Source organism: Excalfactoria chinensis, chromosome 12 (assembly GCF_039878825.1).
Source record: "Excalfactoria chinensis isolate bCotChi1 chromosome 12, bCotChi1.hap2, whole genome shotgun sequence".
NCBI lineage: Eukaryota > Metazoa > Chordata > Aves > Galliformes > Phasianidae > Excalfactoria > Excalfactoria chinensis.
The window spans coordinates 5050529-5069456 of record NC_092836.1 but is presented as its reverse complement, the minus strand read 5'-3'; the positions used below and the strand labels follow the sequence as shown (position 1 = coordinate 5069456).

Sequence of the window (18928 nt, the reverse complement as noted above, 5' to 3'; positions counted from 1 at the left end):
TTTTTTTGTATCAAACTTAAGTTTTCTCAAAAATAATGTTCTTCTCTTTCTGAGCTGCTGAAGTCCTGTCTCTTTAGATACGTCTCTTAATGTCATTCAGGAGCTGTAAATCCGCCAAAACTTCTAATTTCTAGCCTTCATTTCTTGAAGTTGCTGTAAGCTGATCTCCCTTTGAAGTAGAAAAATCTCATTAAAAGACTGAAGATCCCCACTAAGAGAACGTTGGATTCTTGGCTGCCTCGTGGGTTACATCTCTGCCTTTTGTAGTTCATCTATACAAGAATGCTAATAGTACCTATTACAATTCACTTTCAACACTCCCTGTGACAAAAAAGCAATCAGACATACAGGATTCGTGCATGGTCGTCTGCAGGCAATGCTGCCTGATAGCTTGCACTCTGCTGCCTATCAGGAAAAGCACGTGCACACAATAGGTGGGATTTTCTCCTAAATTCTGTCATTTAGACACGAGCATACAGTACACAGGCATGCAGAATCATAATCAAGCCTACCAACAACTTTACTTAAATGCTAGAAACAAGCTCCTCATCAGCATTCCTCCCCAGCCCATCCTGCCCTGTTGTCCTGCTGCGCCCAGTGATGGTTATTGCGCTGCCATTTGAAATGCAGTGTGCCAGAGGCAGGAGCTGCTCCAAGCCTGCCTTGTTTTCCTGGATACCGTTTTTCCTTTGATTCATCTTTAAGAGATTTCTTTTTCTTTTTTTAATTCTTTTTTTATTATTTTTTTTTATATGCATAAGAATAAGGTCCTGTGCGAATTTCTCAGGAGATCAATTTGCAAGGCTCTTTAGTAGAAAGACCTATTCTCTAGTGTGTATATTGGTTTGATATGGAAATCCATAAGCCTGCCCTAGATCCACCCACATCTTATACATTGGTGTGCCCTGTGCTTTCTTTGTGAATTTGAGAGTAGAATCCATACTATATCTCCTTCTCAAAAACTCCTTATTTTTAATTTCTGTGAATAAACCAGCTATTGCAGATCAGAGTCTGTTCCGAGTGTAAGTGTAAGAATCTGTAAATCTCCCAGATAAAAAGCCTCCTGTGGCTGATGGGAGAGCATTAGTAAAAACATTATAAAAGGCTACAAATCCATGTGTTAATTAGAGCTTTGCATATCCCTTCTTTCACTATTATACTGAATGGGAAATAAAATGCAAATGCACCCCAAACAACAAGTCACGAGTTAGTATTCAAATGAAATATTAACATTCCTTTGAACAAAATACTTTAAAGATAGTATATTCTTCTTGTTGTTATGGATTTCTTTTTTCTTGTAGAAAAGTTGGATTTCATGGAAACAGCCCTTTCTGTCAAAAAAGGGTCTTAGAAAATTAACTTTGAGCACAGTAAATAACCGGAGATGTCTTTGCTGAATGCACATCACCCCTCTTAGGTTTTGAATTCTGACTCTAAAATCAGTCAGAGATTTTACCTCCTATGAAATTTGTTCCAGCTGTAGAGGACCTTCTTTGCCCAGCAGTTCATGTCCAGACTCAGATCGCATGTGCCACAGGTCAGTGTGAACCAAGAGGATTAGTCTGATGAGAAATTAGGGTCATTGTATCAGTGATACAGGAATTTGGGCCCTGAACCAAGAAGACAAGTTGCACCATCCACCAGGAAAATGATCAGACATCATAAGAAGCTTTGGTAGCATCTTGAAATCAACCAGGATCATAGGATCATTAAGGCTGAAAAAGACCACTAAGATCACCAAGTCCAACCCCAACCCATCACACCTCCAAAGATGGCAGCCTGTGCTACTACCTAATCTCTTTCATGGAAGGCTTTTTTTCCAGTGTCCAACCTGATGATGTGAATCTGTCAGAATCCAAATTTTGTGACTTCCTCGTGGAAATACTTGTTCTGGTCTTTTGCAAACAAATAGCATTTTCATTGCAGGAGATACCCTCTGTCTCCAGAACTCTCACATAGCAACAACGTTCACAAAAATGATATCCCAACCTAAAACTTAATGATTCACAGTGGGAATCGTGTGTGTTGCATGGAGTGTTCCACACTGAAAATAATATATATGCCACATAATGACAAAGAAAATACTGAATATTAATGAAAATATAAACATAAGTTTAGGAAACAGAACTCTGCAGCCTATTCTGATCCCCAGGGCAAAAGTAATGCAGTGCATAACCAGGAGGACACGTGCAGTGAGTTACAAATACCACCCTTGCTGCAGTGCTGCATATAATTAGTAGCCCATGAATCTATTTATGTCAGTTATCATAATGGGCAAGAATTAAATATGAATTAGAAACCTGGGTTCTGGCTTAACGCTACAATTTTATACTTTTATTCATTTTTATTTTTATTTCAGAGGGTACCTTTGTGTTATTAAACGTTCATGGGCCCAATTCAACTGTTCTGTAACTTGGTGGCACTCCAGCAGCTGAGCTGCAGTTATCCTCCCTCACATTCATCAAAATGAATAGCAACCCTGAGCCCTGCGTGCTCTGCAGCCACTGTCACTGTGTGTGAAGAAATGTGTCCTGTAAACTCGAGCCTTCTCTGTCTGGAGCAGAAACAGTGTGTCAGAGGATGATATGTAAAATAAAAATGGGAGTATAATTGCACTGGGGCTATGATGAGTTTTTTATTTGTTCACTGATGAAGTGGCTCACGGAGTAGCATGGGGACTTTGTTTTTCCATTTGTATGCGCATTGCTGTTAGAAGCAAAAATGTTCCTTTGTAGGTAATAGAGTAGTGCCTTATTATTTCTTAGAGTAAAGTAAAATATGATATTTTCCCCTGAGCGCAGTGTAGTCTGTGGTTCTGGCACATTAGCTGGCATAAACATTTTGATTAAAGCGTATGAATGTATTAATTACACCTGGGAAGTTTCCAAAGCTTATTCAAACCACAAACTTCAAACTGCTGCCCCCAAATCTGAATCCTTTTTAGAAACCATCACAGCATTACCTTTTCTTTCTCTAGGATGTTTGTATAAAGACGTGATGTGCCAAATGTGACGTTTTTTTATCCATTGGTTTCTGTAAGCACTTGTGCAGTGTGTCTGTAAGCATCTGAAGAATTTTTGCTGTCATGTTCTTGGTTTCTTTTCACTCTAAAGGACATTAATTCTGTTCAAAGCTTTCTGTGACCCCCACCTAGGTTTAGCAGTATCTGCATATACTTAAGCACTTTTCAGAATAATGTCATTGGGTGTATGAATTCGCATAGGATGACAGCACTGAAACTCAGACCTAACTGAGGCTGTATTAATAAGTACAGCTATCAAATCTGGTCATATGTCTAGTAGGATACCTGGAAATGTTAGGATCTGGTCCATATGATTTCCTTTGTTTGTTTTCCTATGGTTACTGTATATGGTGTAACAGAGGGCACAATCTGACCAGCAGAGCATATGAAGTTGTCTGGGTATCAGTGTTTTTCTGCATGAAACAAACAATTTCTCATAACAACCCTCAGCTGAATCAGGTTGCGTGATGCATTGAAGATGAGATAGAAACAAATGCAACAGAGGGTCTGAATTCTAAAATCACTGGGCATGTGACCCCAAAAAGAAAGGCCTGTCTGATCTATCAGCTGCCTGTGCCTCTGCCAGACAACCCAAGAAGTCTCACCGAAGTGCTGCTTTGCTCAAGCGTTCATGCACACACACATTCATTATGACTGACCTGCCCTAGGAAGGTCCATTAAATGGAGCTCATTTCAAGCACAGATGGTCCTGAATAGCTTAATGTCTGCCTGGTGGCCAGAATAAGTGAATTCTTGATGGTCTTAGACTTCTGATCACATACATGCAGCCAAGAAGGAAATGAAAACATGTTTATCATTTTGATAAACAACCTTTCTCATTGCTGCAGGATGCTCAGTGCAACTCAGTAGAGTCAAATACTATTAAATTGTCATCACTGTCAAAGAGAGAACGTATAAGTTTTGCTACCTGAGTCAGAGTTAATGACTTCCACAATGTATAACACAAATCAGTAGTGCTGTTTTTCCTTTTTTATGTTTGTTTACTGATAAGTTCAGGCTCTGCTAGAATACAGAGGCAAGTTATAATTTTGAAGTGCAAAATATGCTTTTATTATTACCTCTCAGCTAGAGATATAAAGAACAGAGATGACTAGAGGATGGCTTCTTGGCTTCTGCCAGGCATGCACTCAGCGCCTGTAGCTGATTAGGTGTTTTAAATCACAGCCATCCACTGTAGGTTCGTACTTACGATAAAATATTTCACTCTGCGATGTGTAAACTCAAGGTGGCTTTATAACGGAGATAAAAAATGAATGTGTTTTCAGGAGTTAGGTGTCCTCCAATTAGAATTAATCCATTTGCAGGCAGTAGCAACCAGTTGTCCCCGTCTTGCAGTAAGAATGATAGGTCATTTCTACACTTTAATACTTTAACTTATGCAGAATAAAGACATCCAGGAAGCGAGGACATATGAGGGTGGTCATTATACCATGGACAGTAGCAATCCTTGGTAGTCCAAATTCCTTTCCAGAATTTGATTCTTTCTATCTTGCAAATTCCCAAATTTCAGGGCATCCTGAACTGAGTTCTCAGAAGTGATCAACTGCTCTTCCTATCAAGTCCTGCTAATGACTGTTGTCAATAAGATGTAAGTCATGACAGGACATTTCTGTTCATCTCCGAAGTTTCTTGAAGAAAGAGCAAAACTGCACCTGATTTGTGAGTTCTATGCATTTCTAATCTTCCCATTTTCCTGGAAGAGGGGAAATAGCAAATATTCAACCAAACAAAGCTATTTCTCTTGCCCTCTTACCTAAGCAATCACCTCATGGGATGTAGCTGTCAGCAAGACATTCAGAACACTCTTAACTGAGATGTGTGTAGGATGCTTTCCTCTCCTTTTAAAATCAATGGAAAATCCCCTATTGACTTAAATGAATCGGATAAGGCCATTATTGTAGAAACAAAGACAGAAGACACATTAGCTCAGCAGACCATGAACTGTTAAAAAAAAAAAAGGTGTCGTTTCTGTTGTTTTGTGACAAAGATTCAAATTTCCACTGCACTCAGACAATAATCCACATTGTTATTTAAATCCTTAAGTATGCCTTTGTAATAGATGGGAATGGCTCCCGTGGAGATCTTTGGACTCAATAATCCATGTTCTTTAAAAGTCTTAACAGTTTTGAAATACATTTGTGATATATATATATATATATATATTCTGTCTACCATCCAGGTCAATACTGGTAGGCACTACAAAATGTCTTTGAGTGTTGTTTCCTCTCTTTTTTTAAAAAGCAAGTTGATATATCTATGAGATGTATATTTTTATGTTTAGTATAGTATGAGCATATTGCAAGCTTCTGTGATTTGTCAGAGATCTGCTGATGACAACCAGGAAGACAATGAAAAATAATGTGCTCTGGAATCTCTACTCATTTCCATGACAGTAATGGAACTGAGGGGGGAATGTTCCAGTTTCCAACTTTCAAAGGGTGCCCTGAGGGTTGAAATTCATACTTATCAGCAGGATTGAAGATGTCATTTTTGACTGGGCATCAGTTTTGTTTCAATAAAATTTACTCCTCATGTGAGGAGATCTTTAGTAAGCAGCGTCAAGCTCCAGGCAGGTGAACAAAATGTACTGACTCTCCAAATGCAATGCTTCTTGTGAACAACATCTTTTTTTCCTTCCTTTTAACTAAAAGTCGACATATGTAATTTCAACACCCAAACAACAAACAGCATCAAGAGAGAACAAATGTCATAATGCACCCGCACTGCACAAACAATCTTTGTGTTCTGCAGCATGAAGTCCAAAATGTTCTCTGTGCACTGTTTAAGTAGCAGTTTTATTAACAGCTCACCTCTTGGCACCGTGTGAGGTTGCTACTTCCATGCTACATCTCCCATGGAATGGTTTCAGTGAAATTAATCTTTGATATTAAACCTGAGAAGCTCAAGCAACCAGACAAATGAAAGTAAGGGGAAAATATTTTTCGTTTGCTCGAGGAAAATACTTCCAGCTACGGTTCTGCTGACGTTTCCATCCAAGAAACAAACACTGCAGAGAAAACTTCATAATGCATTGCATAATCTTTAGTGCTAGCAGTAGCAACACTGTGGGTATGTTCTTATATTTTTATAGATGGCACAATTAAAAGTTCCAATTAATGTACATAACGATCCAGTGGTAACAAAAGGGGTTTTTACATTGCTTTTATAGTTTTGTTATGTTTTCCCACTCCTATGCAGCCATGCACTTGGAGTTAAATTCTTTACTGCTGCAACAACTTGAGCTTCCACATTACAATTAAAGGTGTTATAAAGCTCATCAGCCACAACCCATTATTTTGAATAGATAATCAAATGAGAAGGACTAGCTCATGTGGTTATTAGTACTCATACAGGAAATTAATAGAGAAAACGAAGCATTTAGTTTATTCACAGATATTTACCAGATAGTATACATAATCTAAACTTAGAAATGCTTATTACCACGTACATTATTTTTATTGTTATATTTGCAATCAGTAAAATCACAAATCCTTCTTCTCTTAGGACATGACCATAAGATGAGTCAAACCAATGAGAATGTTTTTATGGCTTTCAATATGATTTGGATGGGGGAACAGGGAGTTTATGTGAAGAACTATTTCTTAGAAAAACACAAGGATTTGGGACTGAGCTGATTGTCACAATTCCTCTTACTCCTAAGGGACAACTAAATGACCTTTTGTCAGATAATGGCTTTCGGAATTGTTGAGATCTCTCTTCTGTGATACCTATTGGCTTTCAAAAATCCCATGTCAGCAGACCAAAGGCACCTGATGAGTAGTACATGCAGCAACATTTCTTTCCAGATGAGGCGATTATTTTCTGCAGTCTTGTCTCAAGCTTGCAGACTCATCAGTGCTTGACCCCAAGACCTTGCAACCCAAGCTCATGTACCTTAATGCATGTTCACAAGCTTTGATGTACTGACTCATCCTGGAAGGCCAAATTCCTTCTTCACATCCAGATGTGGGCCAGCATCTACATACTCTCCCAAAGCTCTCAAAGCTTTTTCAGTAAAAGAATGAGTGCCAAAGTGCCAATCATTGCACTACATTGCTGAGGTTAATGGGAATGGTACATGTGACAATTCACTTCTGTGCATAGCATACGCAACAGGCACTAGGGATTTGTGAACCCTATGGCTTCGTTTCTCTACCTATCTCCTTTGTGTACTCCACCCAAACAAATCATTGCGAATAATAATAAGGGGCAATGAGGAGAGGACAAATTAATCCTTGCCCATGATGACAATGTTTTCTGGCTTGAAACTGCCCATTTTGTGAGCAAGGTAGTGGAGGGAAATGATGTTGCACCGTTCTCTACTTTGTAGAGGCTGATTACCACACACTACAGACTAAAATCAAATACTTGGAGAAAAGATCCTTCTAGATGGATGCCTATAACCCCTGTTTTTGTACAAGAGAATACTTGGGAGAAAGGTCCTCCTGTATTACAAGCATAAAAGCATCCAAGAATTATTTCATTTATGCATGCAACATAGGTAGTACATTACCTGCATTTCTTCAGGCCCAGACTGTGACTTACTCCATTTTCTTAGTTCATAAGTCTACAGATGTCAGAGAAGCTTTTAATACATGACAGGCAAAAAACATCTACTCTAGAGGGACATTAATCTGCATTTCCTATAAGTATATCAAGATCTGCCTTAGTAAGGGTCACACACAGTGGGAGAAAAGTAGTATTGTAGTTGTGGCTGTAGAGAAGCCATACAGAGATATGGACAGTAGTATGCCAAGTGCTTTGATTAACTACTTCTGCTCTTCCTAATCAGAATGTCAATACTGTCTCTTTTTCTTCTTTCCCTTTTTTTTCCTTTTTCTGACAGAAGGAGGAACGTGTGAAGTTATAGCAGCGCACAGATGCTGTAATAAGAATCGAATTGAAGAAAGATCACAAACAGTAAAATGCTCCTGTCTACCTGGGAAAGTGGCTGGGACAACACGAAACAGACCTTCCTGTGTTGATGGCAAGTAGCTTCTCTTGTATATACATCTCTTTATCTGTACTGTCCAGTAAATAGCTTCAAGTCTATAGATTTCACGTAGGAATTTTACTGTGTTGTCTGTTCGGCTCGATAGGAAAGCTGTATTGAGCACATGGATCACTCCAAGGTGTACTCACAAAAATATGAGTAAAGCATTCAGTACAGCCAGTGATCACTGTAAAAGATATTGTGGCAGGGTCAAGTCCTTAGTAACTAGATGAAATTATTTGTTGTATCACTTCAAGAATACCTTAAGTGAGACAGAAGAATAGTTGGGTGATGTAGACTGGAGGACTTTGTAGACAAAGCTTAGAGGTTTTTACTTTCAGTACTAAGGAGGTGAAAGGCTGGAGGTACCTTCAAGGCATGAGAACCTGATATTTGTGGTGAACGTGTGTTTGGTTTATAGGTTGAAGTCTAAAAGAAAATATTGCATGATTTCAAAAAGACTTTCAGAGCCTTAAGTAATCTGTACCTTGTCAGGCTGGGTGTGCCATTCAGCTTCTGAACTCATAACTAAAAACTCACAATGAATGGACCTCTGAATGACTGCACTGTAATCCACATTCTATCATTTTCTTATTGCTTAATTAACTCGATAAGAAGAACCTTTTCTGCTGAGCACACTAAAAAAAAGACCCCAAAAAACAACAACAACAAACCCAGCAACAAAAAAAAAAAACCAACCACAGGTGAAATCTACCACTGATCTTAACCAAAGATCAGCTGTAGAAGCCTTGAAAGGTTTCATGTTCTTCAGAGGGTCATGAGAAAGAGAGGCACTGGGTGGAACAGACACCATTAATTCGCATCTTACGATTCTGCTCAGAAGACAGGGGCTCAAAGAGCGCTCTGTTAAGAAAAGAAAGCTGGGTGCAGGTGTGGACTGGAGCCTAATTGCTTTGTCAGGATTACAATAAAAAGAAACGTTTTTGTCTGGAATTTTGAAAGGAGTGAAGGATAAAACAATGACTAATATAAAAGTGCAAAGCTAGTTCCATTGAAGTCACTGGTAAGATTCACGGTGACTTCAAAGCCCAAAAATGTGAACTACAAAGGAATGTCTTCCCCTTTCAAGTTTAGTTGTTGTAGTCAGACCATTGCGTCTTTTGAGGATGGCTGGTGAACAGTTCAAAAGCCCAATATGTTGCTTGTAAAAATTAATAGAATGGGCATTTCCTTTGGCCTTTGTTTTATCCCAGGCTTTGCTTTGTGACTTTTGACTTACTGAATGGTGTTAAGTCAGATCTTTGACCTGTTTGGTGCAAAAAACTTCCTGCCAGAGATCTGTAGATAGCAATACTTTAACTCACATGAAGATCTGGAGTTTGATGTCTTTTTTTTACATCCAAATGTAAAGGTCATGTTCAACTTGTTACCTTGTTCACCTATTGCAGTGAAAGGATGGACACCTTTTAGTCACATTGCATTTTACAGTGTGCATGATTTCCAGCCACTGTCCATCATTCAGAAAACTTATTTGGATCCATTACTTTACTGGGGATATTCAGGAACAGCACTATACTCTCAGCTAAACAGGTCAGCCAACTTTGAGGTTTGAGGAACCAAGAGATACCATGTCAGCAGTCTGAATCTGAATCTGAAACTGAATCTCAGTCTTGCCCTGTTTATACCATTAGCTAAACTGTGACTTAATGAGATCAGAAGAAAATTTTTGGTGTTTCTCATTCCAGATAGCATCAGAAAACACATCAAGGCCAATGCTTGCCTGTTTATTGGGAAATTTGCAATCAGAATTGCTCCATGCACACACAAACACAAAAATGCTGATTTTATTTTGCTTTTGCTTTGTTACTACTCAAAACACTTCCTTAAAATACATGGCTGAGGGCTGCTTGAGTTTTGGTGGTTCTACTAAATGTTAGCATTGTTTGAGGTCTGATAACTTCAGACAGGCTTTAAAATAACTTTGTTACGACAGCATCAAAAGTGAAGGTTATACCAACACTATCACATTTGAGTCAGGACTGTAATGTCCACCCATGGTTCTTCTGTGACTTAATCTTCATGCAAAATTGATGTCACCTTTCCGAATAGGATAAGTTTTCCTTTTGTGGCTGGCACCAATCAAGCTGACTGGGTGAACAAGAGAGCAGCAATGAACAAGTGACAGCAGGGAACTGATTTGTACACTCAACTCATGTCTTTTCCCTCTCCTCTCCTCTCCTCTCCTCTCCTCTCCTCTCCTCTCCTCTCCTCTCCTCTCCTCTCCTCTCCTCTCCTCTCCTCTCCTCTCCTCTCCTCTCCCCTTCCCCCTACCCCTACCCCTTCCCTGCTATTTGCACATGACTTGCAGTTTTCTTCAGTTTCCTCCATTAGCAAAGCAGTCTTCTGGTCACTTTTGTGTTGCAGGCAGAGATTTTTTTGGAAAGCTACATGTACTTTAGTACTCAGTAAACTCCACCTGAGTGTTTGATCAGACACAGGTGTAGAATACCTTTTCTACACTGATGTAGCCTGGTCACAAACAACAAATGTGAAGGAAGTGGGCACAGAGGCCAAGTGACCCCCTGGGGTTCCTGTGTAAGTATCAAAAGAAAAGCTTTAGAAATATTCTTGCAGATCGAATACTTCACATCATTGCTCTTAAAATGTAATAGGAATACAAAATGTTCATAATTTTAGTACTGTCACTTTCATGTGGCAAATAATGTGCATGTTACCATATCATTTACAGAGGTATTGAGCCATTCTGTACACTCAGCAGGTGGTTATGCCCATGTGTTCTTCAGCGCCTTGAATAATACATAATTTGCTCAACAGTGCTGAAGTTTACTGTGTTATGGTTAATGATGCTCTCAGGCACACATTTTTGTAGTGCTTGAATTCCCAGTTTCCTTCCCTTCACTCTTCCTCCACTCTCTTTCAAACTGTCAGAGCCAGTCAGCATCTTTTACACAACACTCTGCGAAATTGATTGGACCACAGAGCATGCAATAAAAGAAAAGCACATGCACTGGCTTTAGAAATTGGTCAAGAAGGGACCATCGCACAGGCTGTACATGTTGAATGCTCTTAGGAAATGAGAGCTTTTTAGCACTGGTCAAAATCAGTGAGAAAGGAGGAAGGCGTTACAAAAACTGTTCCCAGTTTCTGTGCATTCCCTCTTTCTCCCAAGTTGTTCCTCTAGGAAATGTCACTGCCAAGGTCTAAGAGATTGCCCTCCATGTTGTCAGCAACACAGGATTTAAAGTGTTTGCTCCCATGGAGTGGGACCAGTGTGCTGGCATCCCATACCTACTGCTGGCCTACTTTACCCCAGCCATGCATCAGGGCAGAGGGAAATCAGTCACTGATATGAACAATAAAATGAAATGAACCCAGTGTTTCCTATTCTCCTAGCCTGGCCTTGGAGCACATCAGCTTTCAAATCATTCTGTAATGTATGAAATATTCACTCGCATGTACATACTTCAGGTTTCTATTAGTTTGAGGACCATCCATCACTAGCCACCATGCAGCCCTGTGAATTTACATCAGACTTTGTCAGGACAGTGCTAACAAACTCAAAACAAGTCTTAATGACTCTTGGGAGCACCACGACTTTTAATGCCACTCTGGGCCAGTACTTCACAACTCTCCCTGTGCTACTGATCGTAGATACTGCACATTATTTTTCCCTGTGCATTATTAGGAGCAGGGAGAGGACAGCATTCATCAACACTGGGGCTCTTTGCTGGCATTCGCCCTCCTTGCTCTTATCCAGAGCCTACACGTAAAAAGGTCATGGCCCATAGGTCACTCCTTGGGCAGGAAGTAATTGCAGCCACGCTGCTGACAAGAGCTAGGTTATTGTATTTTTAAATTATGGACAGGTTGCCAGCTGTAAAGTGAGCATTCATAATTAAAGGGCTGTGCTCCTGCACCAGCAGAGGCTCAGCTCACCCCCTGCAGGAGCTTGAGTTGGCTCCTGCCCACACACCCTACCCCAGCTCATACCAGCAAGAGATGGGCACAGGAAATATGGAAAGCTCCCAGAGTAAAAGCAAGATTCGAGTCCTGCAGAGTCAGATGAAAGATTCCCATTGACTTTGAGCCAGATCTTTGGCAAATACTTTGTTAAATATAATTCTGTATCTATCAGCGCTTACATCGAGTGAAAATGGTTCGCGTCGCAAAGCCAGTGGTTTTCTATTTATCTTGTGTGTACTTTAGGTGGTATCCCCAAAAAGCCTCTTTTTTTTCTTGTTTTCTTTTCCTTCCCCACTCTGTGAAAATACTTTCAATCAGTTTTTATTTCTTGAAGAAAAAAGGAGAAAAAAAGAAGGTGCTTTTTTTAATTTTTGCAACGGAAAGAGTCAGCTTCTCATCCCTCTAGCTGCGCTTCAGCCTAGATGAGAGGAGATCTCAGGGTCCCACATTATTAATGCACTGTCTGTATGAATAACGAGCAGGCTTGGTGAATTATTTCACACTCCTGGGAAAATCTATAGCCCTGTCCTTCTGCAGCACCACGGAACCGAGCGGGAGTCTCGTATTTTTTGATTTGGTGAATTCAGATGACTTCATTTGTGAAGAGGAAAAAAAAAAAGTATCTGCTCCCTACTGACACCCATTTAGTAAGCTCAAAAAATAAAAAATAATAAAAAAAAAAAATTAAATAAAAAAATCAGAGCGTATTGCATACACTGTAAAATAGAGGCAGAGAAAGAAGCCAAACTTTGTGCTGGAATATTTTCAGACTTTGCTTTTGTCTGGAAACTCATCTTCTTGAAATGACCTTGGTGCTGCCCCGCCATTGCAGCTGGTGCAGAAGAGCTGACTTCATGGAGGGTCGTCCACTTCAACGTAGCACCCAGTGCTGTTTGGAAGTGTAGGCATGTTCTGGTGGCTGAGGCACACCATGGGAGGATATTCGGGTGTCAAATTTGTAGCCAGTATGGGCTGAAGTTCCCATTTGTGCCATGTGTGTTCTGCCTGCAGACCTCGGCCAGGCACTGAGGAGAAGCAGATGGATGAGCTTGTCTCCCTGGAGTGAGGATGGTGCCGCCATTGAGATCACCTGAGCATCTCTTCATCTAAGCTAGAATTTATCTCCCTACCCACATCTTATATTTCTTTCTTTTCTTATTGACATTATGGTTTCCTGCAAAGCAAAGCAATCACCCCTCTAATACCATGCCCAAAGAGCTGACTAATCCACCTCTGATGGAGTATGGAAGTGTGCAGAGCTCAGACTTCAATCCCAATGATTTTCTTCCACAGGAAAACATATTTTTATTCTAATTTTGTTGTTGCTTTTCTTTTTTAAGAAGGGAAAAGGCCACCATCAGCATGGCTGTATCTCCACCTGCACAGGGTGGGCAGGCACTTTCCACACCCCAGCTGGCAGCCTCAGTGACCACATAAAGGAGGAGAACCCTTATAGTCACCAAGGTGCACAAGCAGCCACTTTACAATGAAACGAGAGCCCAGCATGGCTGCTTAGCTGCAGGAAGGCGCACAGGAACATACAGAGGAAAGTAACATTTCTCTGAAATACTTCTCATAAGCCAGCCAGAGGCTAAATGGAAAAGCAGTAGGAGTTTTCTTGTCCTACAGGTGGAATTAAGTGTTAATCATAATACTGAAAAGGGGGTTTTGGAGGCAGAGGTAGTGAGCTGGCTGGAGAAAGAGCTTTGTTATCAAGCACTGTGTCTGTATGGAGCAATCTTGCCAGCTGAAGTAGGATGTGTGGCAGCTCAGGAAGTACAGCTTTAAATATTTACGTTCTGCTTTTAAATGAACACTGAGGTAATCTGGGTCGTGGCATCCATGTGTGGTATCAGTACGATGATCAAATTGCATCCAGAAAGCACTGGGCACCCAGAGCCAGCTTTTCAGCTGTGAAAATCCAGAGAAAGCCGCTGGTTTATACCAAATGAGGACATGGTTTGTCGAGTTTAGGAAAATGAAGAGAATGGTGACTGTCTATTAATCCTTCCTATGGTGTTTAGGGAATGTCAAGAGCCAGCATTCAGCTAACCAGTGGCCAAGAGCTGCTTAGAGAAACATTAAGGTCAGGTTAGCATCTGTACTACATCTCCTTGCATCAAACCTCTGCGGTAATTCAGATGATAATTTATCTTTGTCAGGAGGGACCATATTTCTCAGTGGCTAATTCTGCATAGGGTCACGTCGTACATCTTTTCTGCATCAGCTACTGTGTTTTCAGTGTGTCAGGGCTGTGAAATGCTGCTTGTCTACAGGCGGCTCCAACGTGGTGAAGAAAATACGTGATTGGAGCATTGCAGAGCAGTAAGATTTTTTTTCTTTTCTTCCACAGCTACCTTGTGTCTATAAACAAGGAGCCAGTTCTTAAGGCTGGAATGTGTTTTGTAGGATTAGGATATGAACACAAAGAAAATGGATGATTAAAAATGGAAAACGCTGCTCTTTAGGAGACAAGAACCTAAAGCTATTGCAGAATGAGATTTTAAAGAGACAATGACCAAATTGTTGTAAGGAGAATACAGGTCATTAATTCTTTTTACTGATGCCATAAGTTCCAGTGAGAGTCACTAATTTAGCAAGAGGATTGTCCGTTGTGTTGAACTCCGTGGATTAATCTGGCCACTGCAACTGGAGGCAGACAAGTCAGCAGGTGTTTTATTGATTTCAGAGAACTGATAATCCATAAAATTGATCACACGCGTTTCCAGTCTCTCCTCCCAGAGCACAGCAGGTAGCTGTAGGAGCTGCTGTCTGCCCATAACCTCTTTTGGGTGATTTTCACACACTGACATTGCAGAATTGCCTTACATTTAGGAATCAAGTAAGTGCATTTCAAGCACAAGCTTTATTTCAAGTGAGACTTTTTGCCAAGTTTCCTACTCAGCAGGTACATACCCTGCAGGTTTTGAAACAGGCCTCCATCCATATTTGTCAGAAAGCAGTTTGCTAATCTGCTATCCCAGAAAAGCATTATTCCAGTTAATGTTTCCATGAACCACTTAGTTCACTGCAATAACTGCTCAAGGTTAAGCAAGCACAAGCACTGATGTAGTGTGGCAAAATACAGTACTATTTTTAATAGTGAATGTAGTGACCCTTATGTACAGATCTTCAGTGAAAACACCTGCATGTGTGCCCTGCACTGAATCAGTATATTTCAGTATACTGAATCAGTATATTTCATTCACTTATAACAAGATCTGGGTGAGACCCTTTCCACATGACTCACTTTAATTTTAAACTCATCATTTATGGTAAGCACAGCTACGCTCTTCATGCATTTTACTTATTCAATTTTCCAAGCCAAAATATGGGAGCTGCATTAGCTCCAGCACTCCCAGCAGGTAATCAGCCTTCTGCAATATCAAACCTTATGTCACCAGCAGTAATGGGCTGAAATAGTCAGAGCCCCATAAGGACTCTTCCTGCCCAGTTCCTATTAAAATTAATGGGGACTAGGCATCCATTCCCTTTAGGCAACTTTGAAAATATCAGCCAAAATGTAGTTGTAAGTATTAACCTTTAGGAAGTTAGTGTTGGCAGCTTCCCACTACTCTATAGCTGCTTCCAAAGTCAGTGATTAAGCAGAAGCTCCACATGAGAGCTCCCACCCAGGTTTAATGATGACTTCCTTTAGGGTGAGAGGGGGAGCAGCTGTGGGCACTTTGCACCTTGAGGCTCTGTTGGCCAAGCAGGTAGTAGGGAGGCTGAAAGTTAAGTGTGAGGTTGGTTGTTGTTTGTACAGGAGTACAAGCTTTTTTTCTTTCTTCCTTCTTCTTTTTTCTGGTTCTCAGTGGTGAGGAAGTTGGTCCCACAAAGGTAAGGAGAGATGGTATGAAAGGGCTGTGTGCATCTGCATGTGATGTAGTGTGGAAGTCTGGGGCAGAGTTGCTAATAATATTACAGCCTAATTGTTAAAAAATGTATTTGATGTAGAAGAAAAAATGATTGTGAGTGCTTTTATAATTTAAACCCTGTAAGGAGCTTCTACCCTACTGATTTAACCTTCTTTAATTAGGGTTTTTTTTTTCCTTTCCTCTCTGTATGAAAGAAAAGCAGCCTGGTATTTAGAAAAGAAAATGGGGATTAGAATCACTTATTATTGGATTACTATTAAACCAATAGAAATAGCAATAGAAAATCTTGCTTTTAAACACCCCTGAGGTCTCAGATCTAATCCAAACATATGACCTGTGAGGAAGCAGTACTTCAGTAGTAAATCAGTGGTGGTTTAGAGCAAAGGACTTCAGCCCAGCTAACAAACTGGCAGTAATGCATGTCTGAAATGCTGCCATGAGAGCTGGAAAGCAAAATGTCCTCTCAAAATTTTTCACCCAATAGTTCTATAAGAACCAAAGGGTAATCAATGCCCTCGGTGAGCAGGCTGCTCATGGATGGAAGATACATTCCTAAATCAAATAAACTGCTGACTGTGAAGCATTAGTTAGGCTTTGCTTTACATGGCGTGAGATAAGATGCAAATATAACACATGGATCTCTGTTGCTGCTGCTAAAAATGCAAAGTGATAAATGCACCTTCTTGATTTCACTGGTGTATCATTAGTAGAAATCCTGTAAGAACCTGGATCTTAATGACCTGTTCTGCTGTATTTTCAATACCACTTTGAGTGCTGGCTCTGTGGTTTTTTGTTTGTCTGGGTTTATTCGAGTGGATATCTGCACCTGATTAGGGAGTATTAGTTGCATTTCGCTGGAATTTTATTCTGATATTGATGCTTTTTTACTTTCCTTTTCTAATTATGACTGTTTGATGGTCAGGAACTTTGTAGTTGAGAGCATTAACACTGCTGGCAAGTCCCAAAAGAATAGAGAGGGCCTTCCAGAGCACAGCCTGGTTCTGCTGAGCTTGTAGGTTTGAGCAGAGTTATGGGCAAGGCTTTATGTGATATCCCTGTGCTCAGGATGTGGATTGTGAGCTTGTTCTGCTGGCTTTCCCTGAAATATTAGGTCTTGCTAACTCTAGCTTTCCATGGACTATAAATCAGCTGTGTAAGAATGGTGTCCTGCCTGTACAACATATTTTGGTTGTCTACCCCATACTCAATTCATGGCATAGTGCACTATATCAAGGAATGTAGATGCTGCTGCTTTTTGCCACATTTTTTAGCTAAAATGACAGGTGCCTGAAATTATTACAGCCATTTTTTTGTTTGTTTGTTTGTTTTCACTAAAAGAACAGCTCCATCGATGACTGGGAGGTTCTTGCCAGGAGTTTTGCAGGGACCAAGAGGGCTATGCTTGGTTTCCTCTCCCCAGCAGGGGACTGTAATCTTTCTTTCTTAGAAATGCCACTGTGCAGTATCTAAATATAGTAAAACCATACAACTGTTGCTGTATCTGTGAAGAATGAGATAAACATATAGAACGTATAGAAGGGTGAGGGGCAGACTGGCCGAGTCCTGCTTTATGCTCCATTTTAGGTAGCCCTAAGGTAAAAGGAGATACTCCTGCAGCCTGCTTTCCATTCCCATTCAAAAAATGTTTTTCCTTCCAATTTTTCTTGAGTGTCAAAATAAATGAAAATGTTTCATAGTGATTAATGGTGCTCTGGTTAGGCAGTGAGTGCTGGTAGAGATGCAGCCGATCAAGGAAGAGAGTATTTTGAGAAAGCCTCATCATGTTTTGTTTTGACTTTATGCTGATATGTTGAGTTTTGGCAAAAGAAAAAAGAAAAGTGATGAAATTCAGCCAGCTGCCTTGGCACGCATGTGTGCACATAGACACACATGTGGAGAGAGATGATGGATGGTTCTGCTGCTGGATGGAGAACTTTCTCCATCTAAGCCTCATTGCTTGACACGTGCTGTACTGCTGGTCACCATTTCCTACTACATTGTCTGCTTCCGGGATTAGTTCTGCAGCACAGGCAGCAAAAGCATCCCTGTGGTCAGCAAGGTCACCCAGTGCTGTGTGGAGCTGCAGGGCAAAAGATGAGGGGATGCCCAGAAGTTGGGTAAGGGGGGGTAACCCTCCAGCTCTAATGTGTCACCCTGGGGAACAGAGGAGGTGCTGAGTACTGGCCCATCTCTGTTTTCTTTAATGTTTCAGTGAATTTACAAGTGCTAACTGAGTTCTGGTGAGAGGTCCTACGTGACATCATTCCAATGTCAGTCAGCTCAGAACTTCTATTTGGTTTTGACAGAGTTCGTTCTACATTGAAACTACACTGTGTTTATTCACCTGGAGACCTTAACTGCTATGTACAAAAGAAACTGCAGCACAATACAGTTTCTTTCACTGCTATTGATCTTTAGTTTCACATTGTGGTTTTGCCCTCTAGATTAAGGTGTTTGTTTCTCTCACACTGCTCTGTGTGTAAGCTGTTTAAAACCTGTTTGATATTTTACTTCCAGAGGGTTCTGCAGGGCTAAGGTTGTAGCTTATCCAATATTTTGACAAAGTCCAAGCTCTGTGTTGAAAATATCAATATAGTTTTAAGCTGTTTTTTCACTGCAAACTGTGAATAATCCAATTTTTAATTATCTTATACATTATTTTTTTAATGTATTTTTTGATTAAAAGTTACTTGTTTGTCATTATAATAATTCTAATGGAAGGGATGCTGGAGGAACCAAGGGATGCTGGAATAGATTGTTATCTAGTGCAGTGTATTGATCAGGTCAGGTGGTAAATTAACAGGAGCAGAACACCATTAAATTTTGAACTTAATTGCCTTCTACTCTTAATTTCTATTGAATATAATCAATAGGTGTCAGAGGAAAGTTAAAAGAGTTATTTAGCAGGCCACTATTTCCTGCAGCATAGTGGAAAACTACTGTTTCATCCTCTAGTTGATGCAAATAATTCGCAGTTCAAGTGTGGCCACTTAAGCATTTCATCAAAGACACACTTTTAGTTCCGTCTTGATTAATCTTCTTCCGTGCCGGAAAGAAAGGTGATATAGT

General features: G+C 40.3%; 1 protein-coding gene across 4 annotated transcripts in view; it reads left to right on the top strand.

The window, feature by feature from the left end:
• TAFA1 (TAFA chemokine like family member 1) overlaps positions 1-18928 on the top strand; it is a 199702-nt gene that overhangs the window by 151417 nt on the left and 29357 nt on the right. For all 4 annotated transcript variants that reach the window (XM_072347063.1, XM_072347064.1, XM_072347061.1 and 1 more), the window contains one exon: positions 7890-8030. In XM_072347063.1, coding sequence (XP_072203164.1) covers positions 7890-8030 — 141 coding nt within the window. The remainder of the gene's footprint in view (positions 1-7889; positions 8031-18928) is intronic.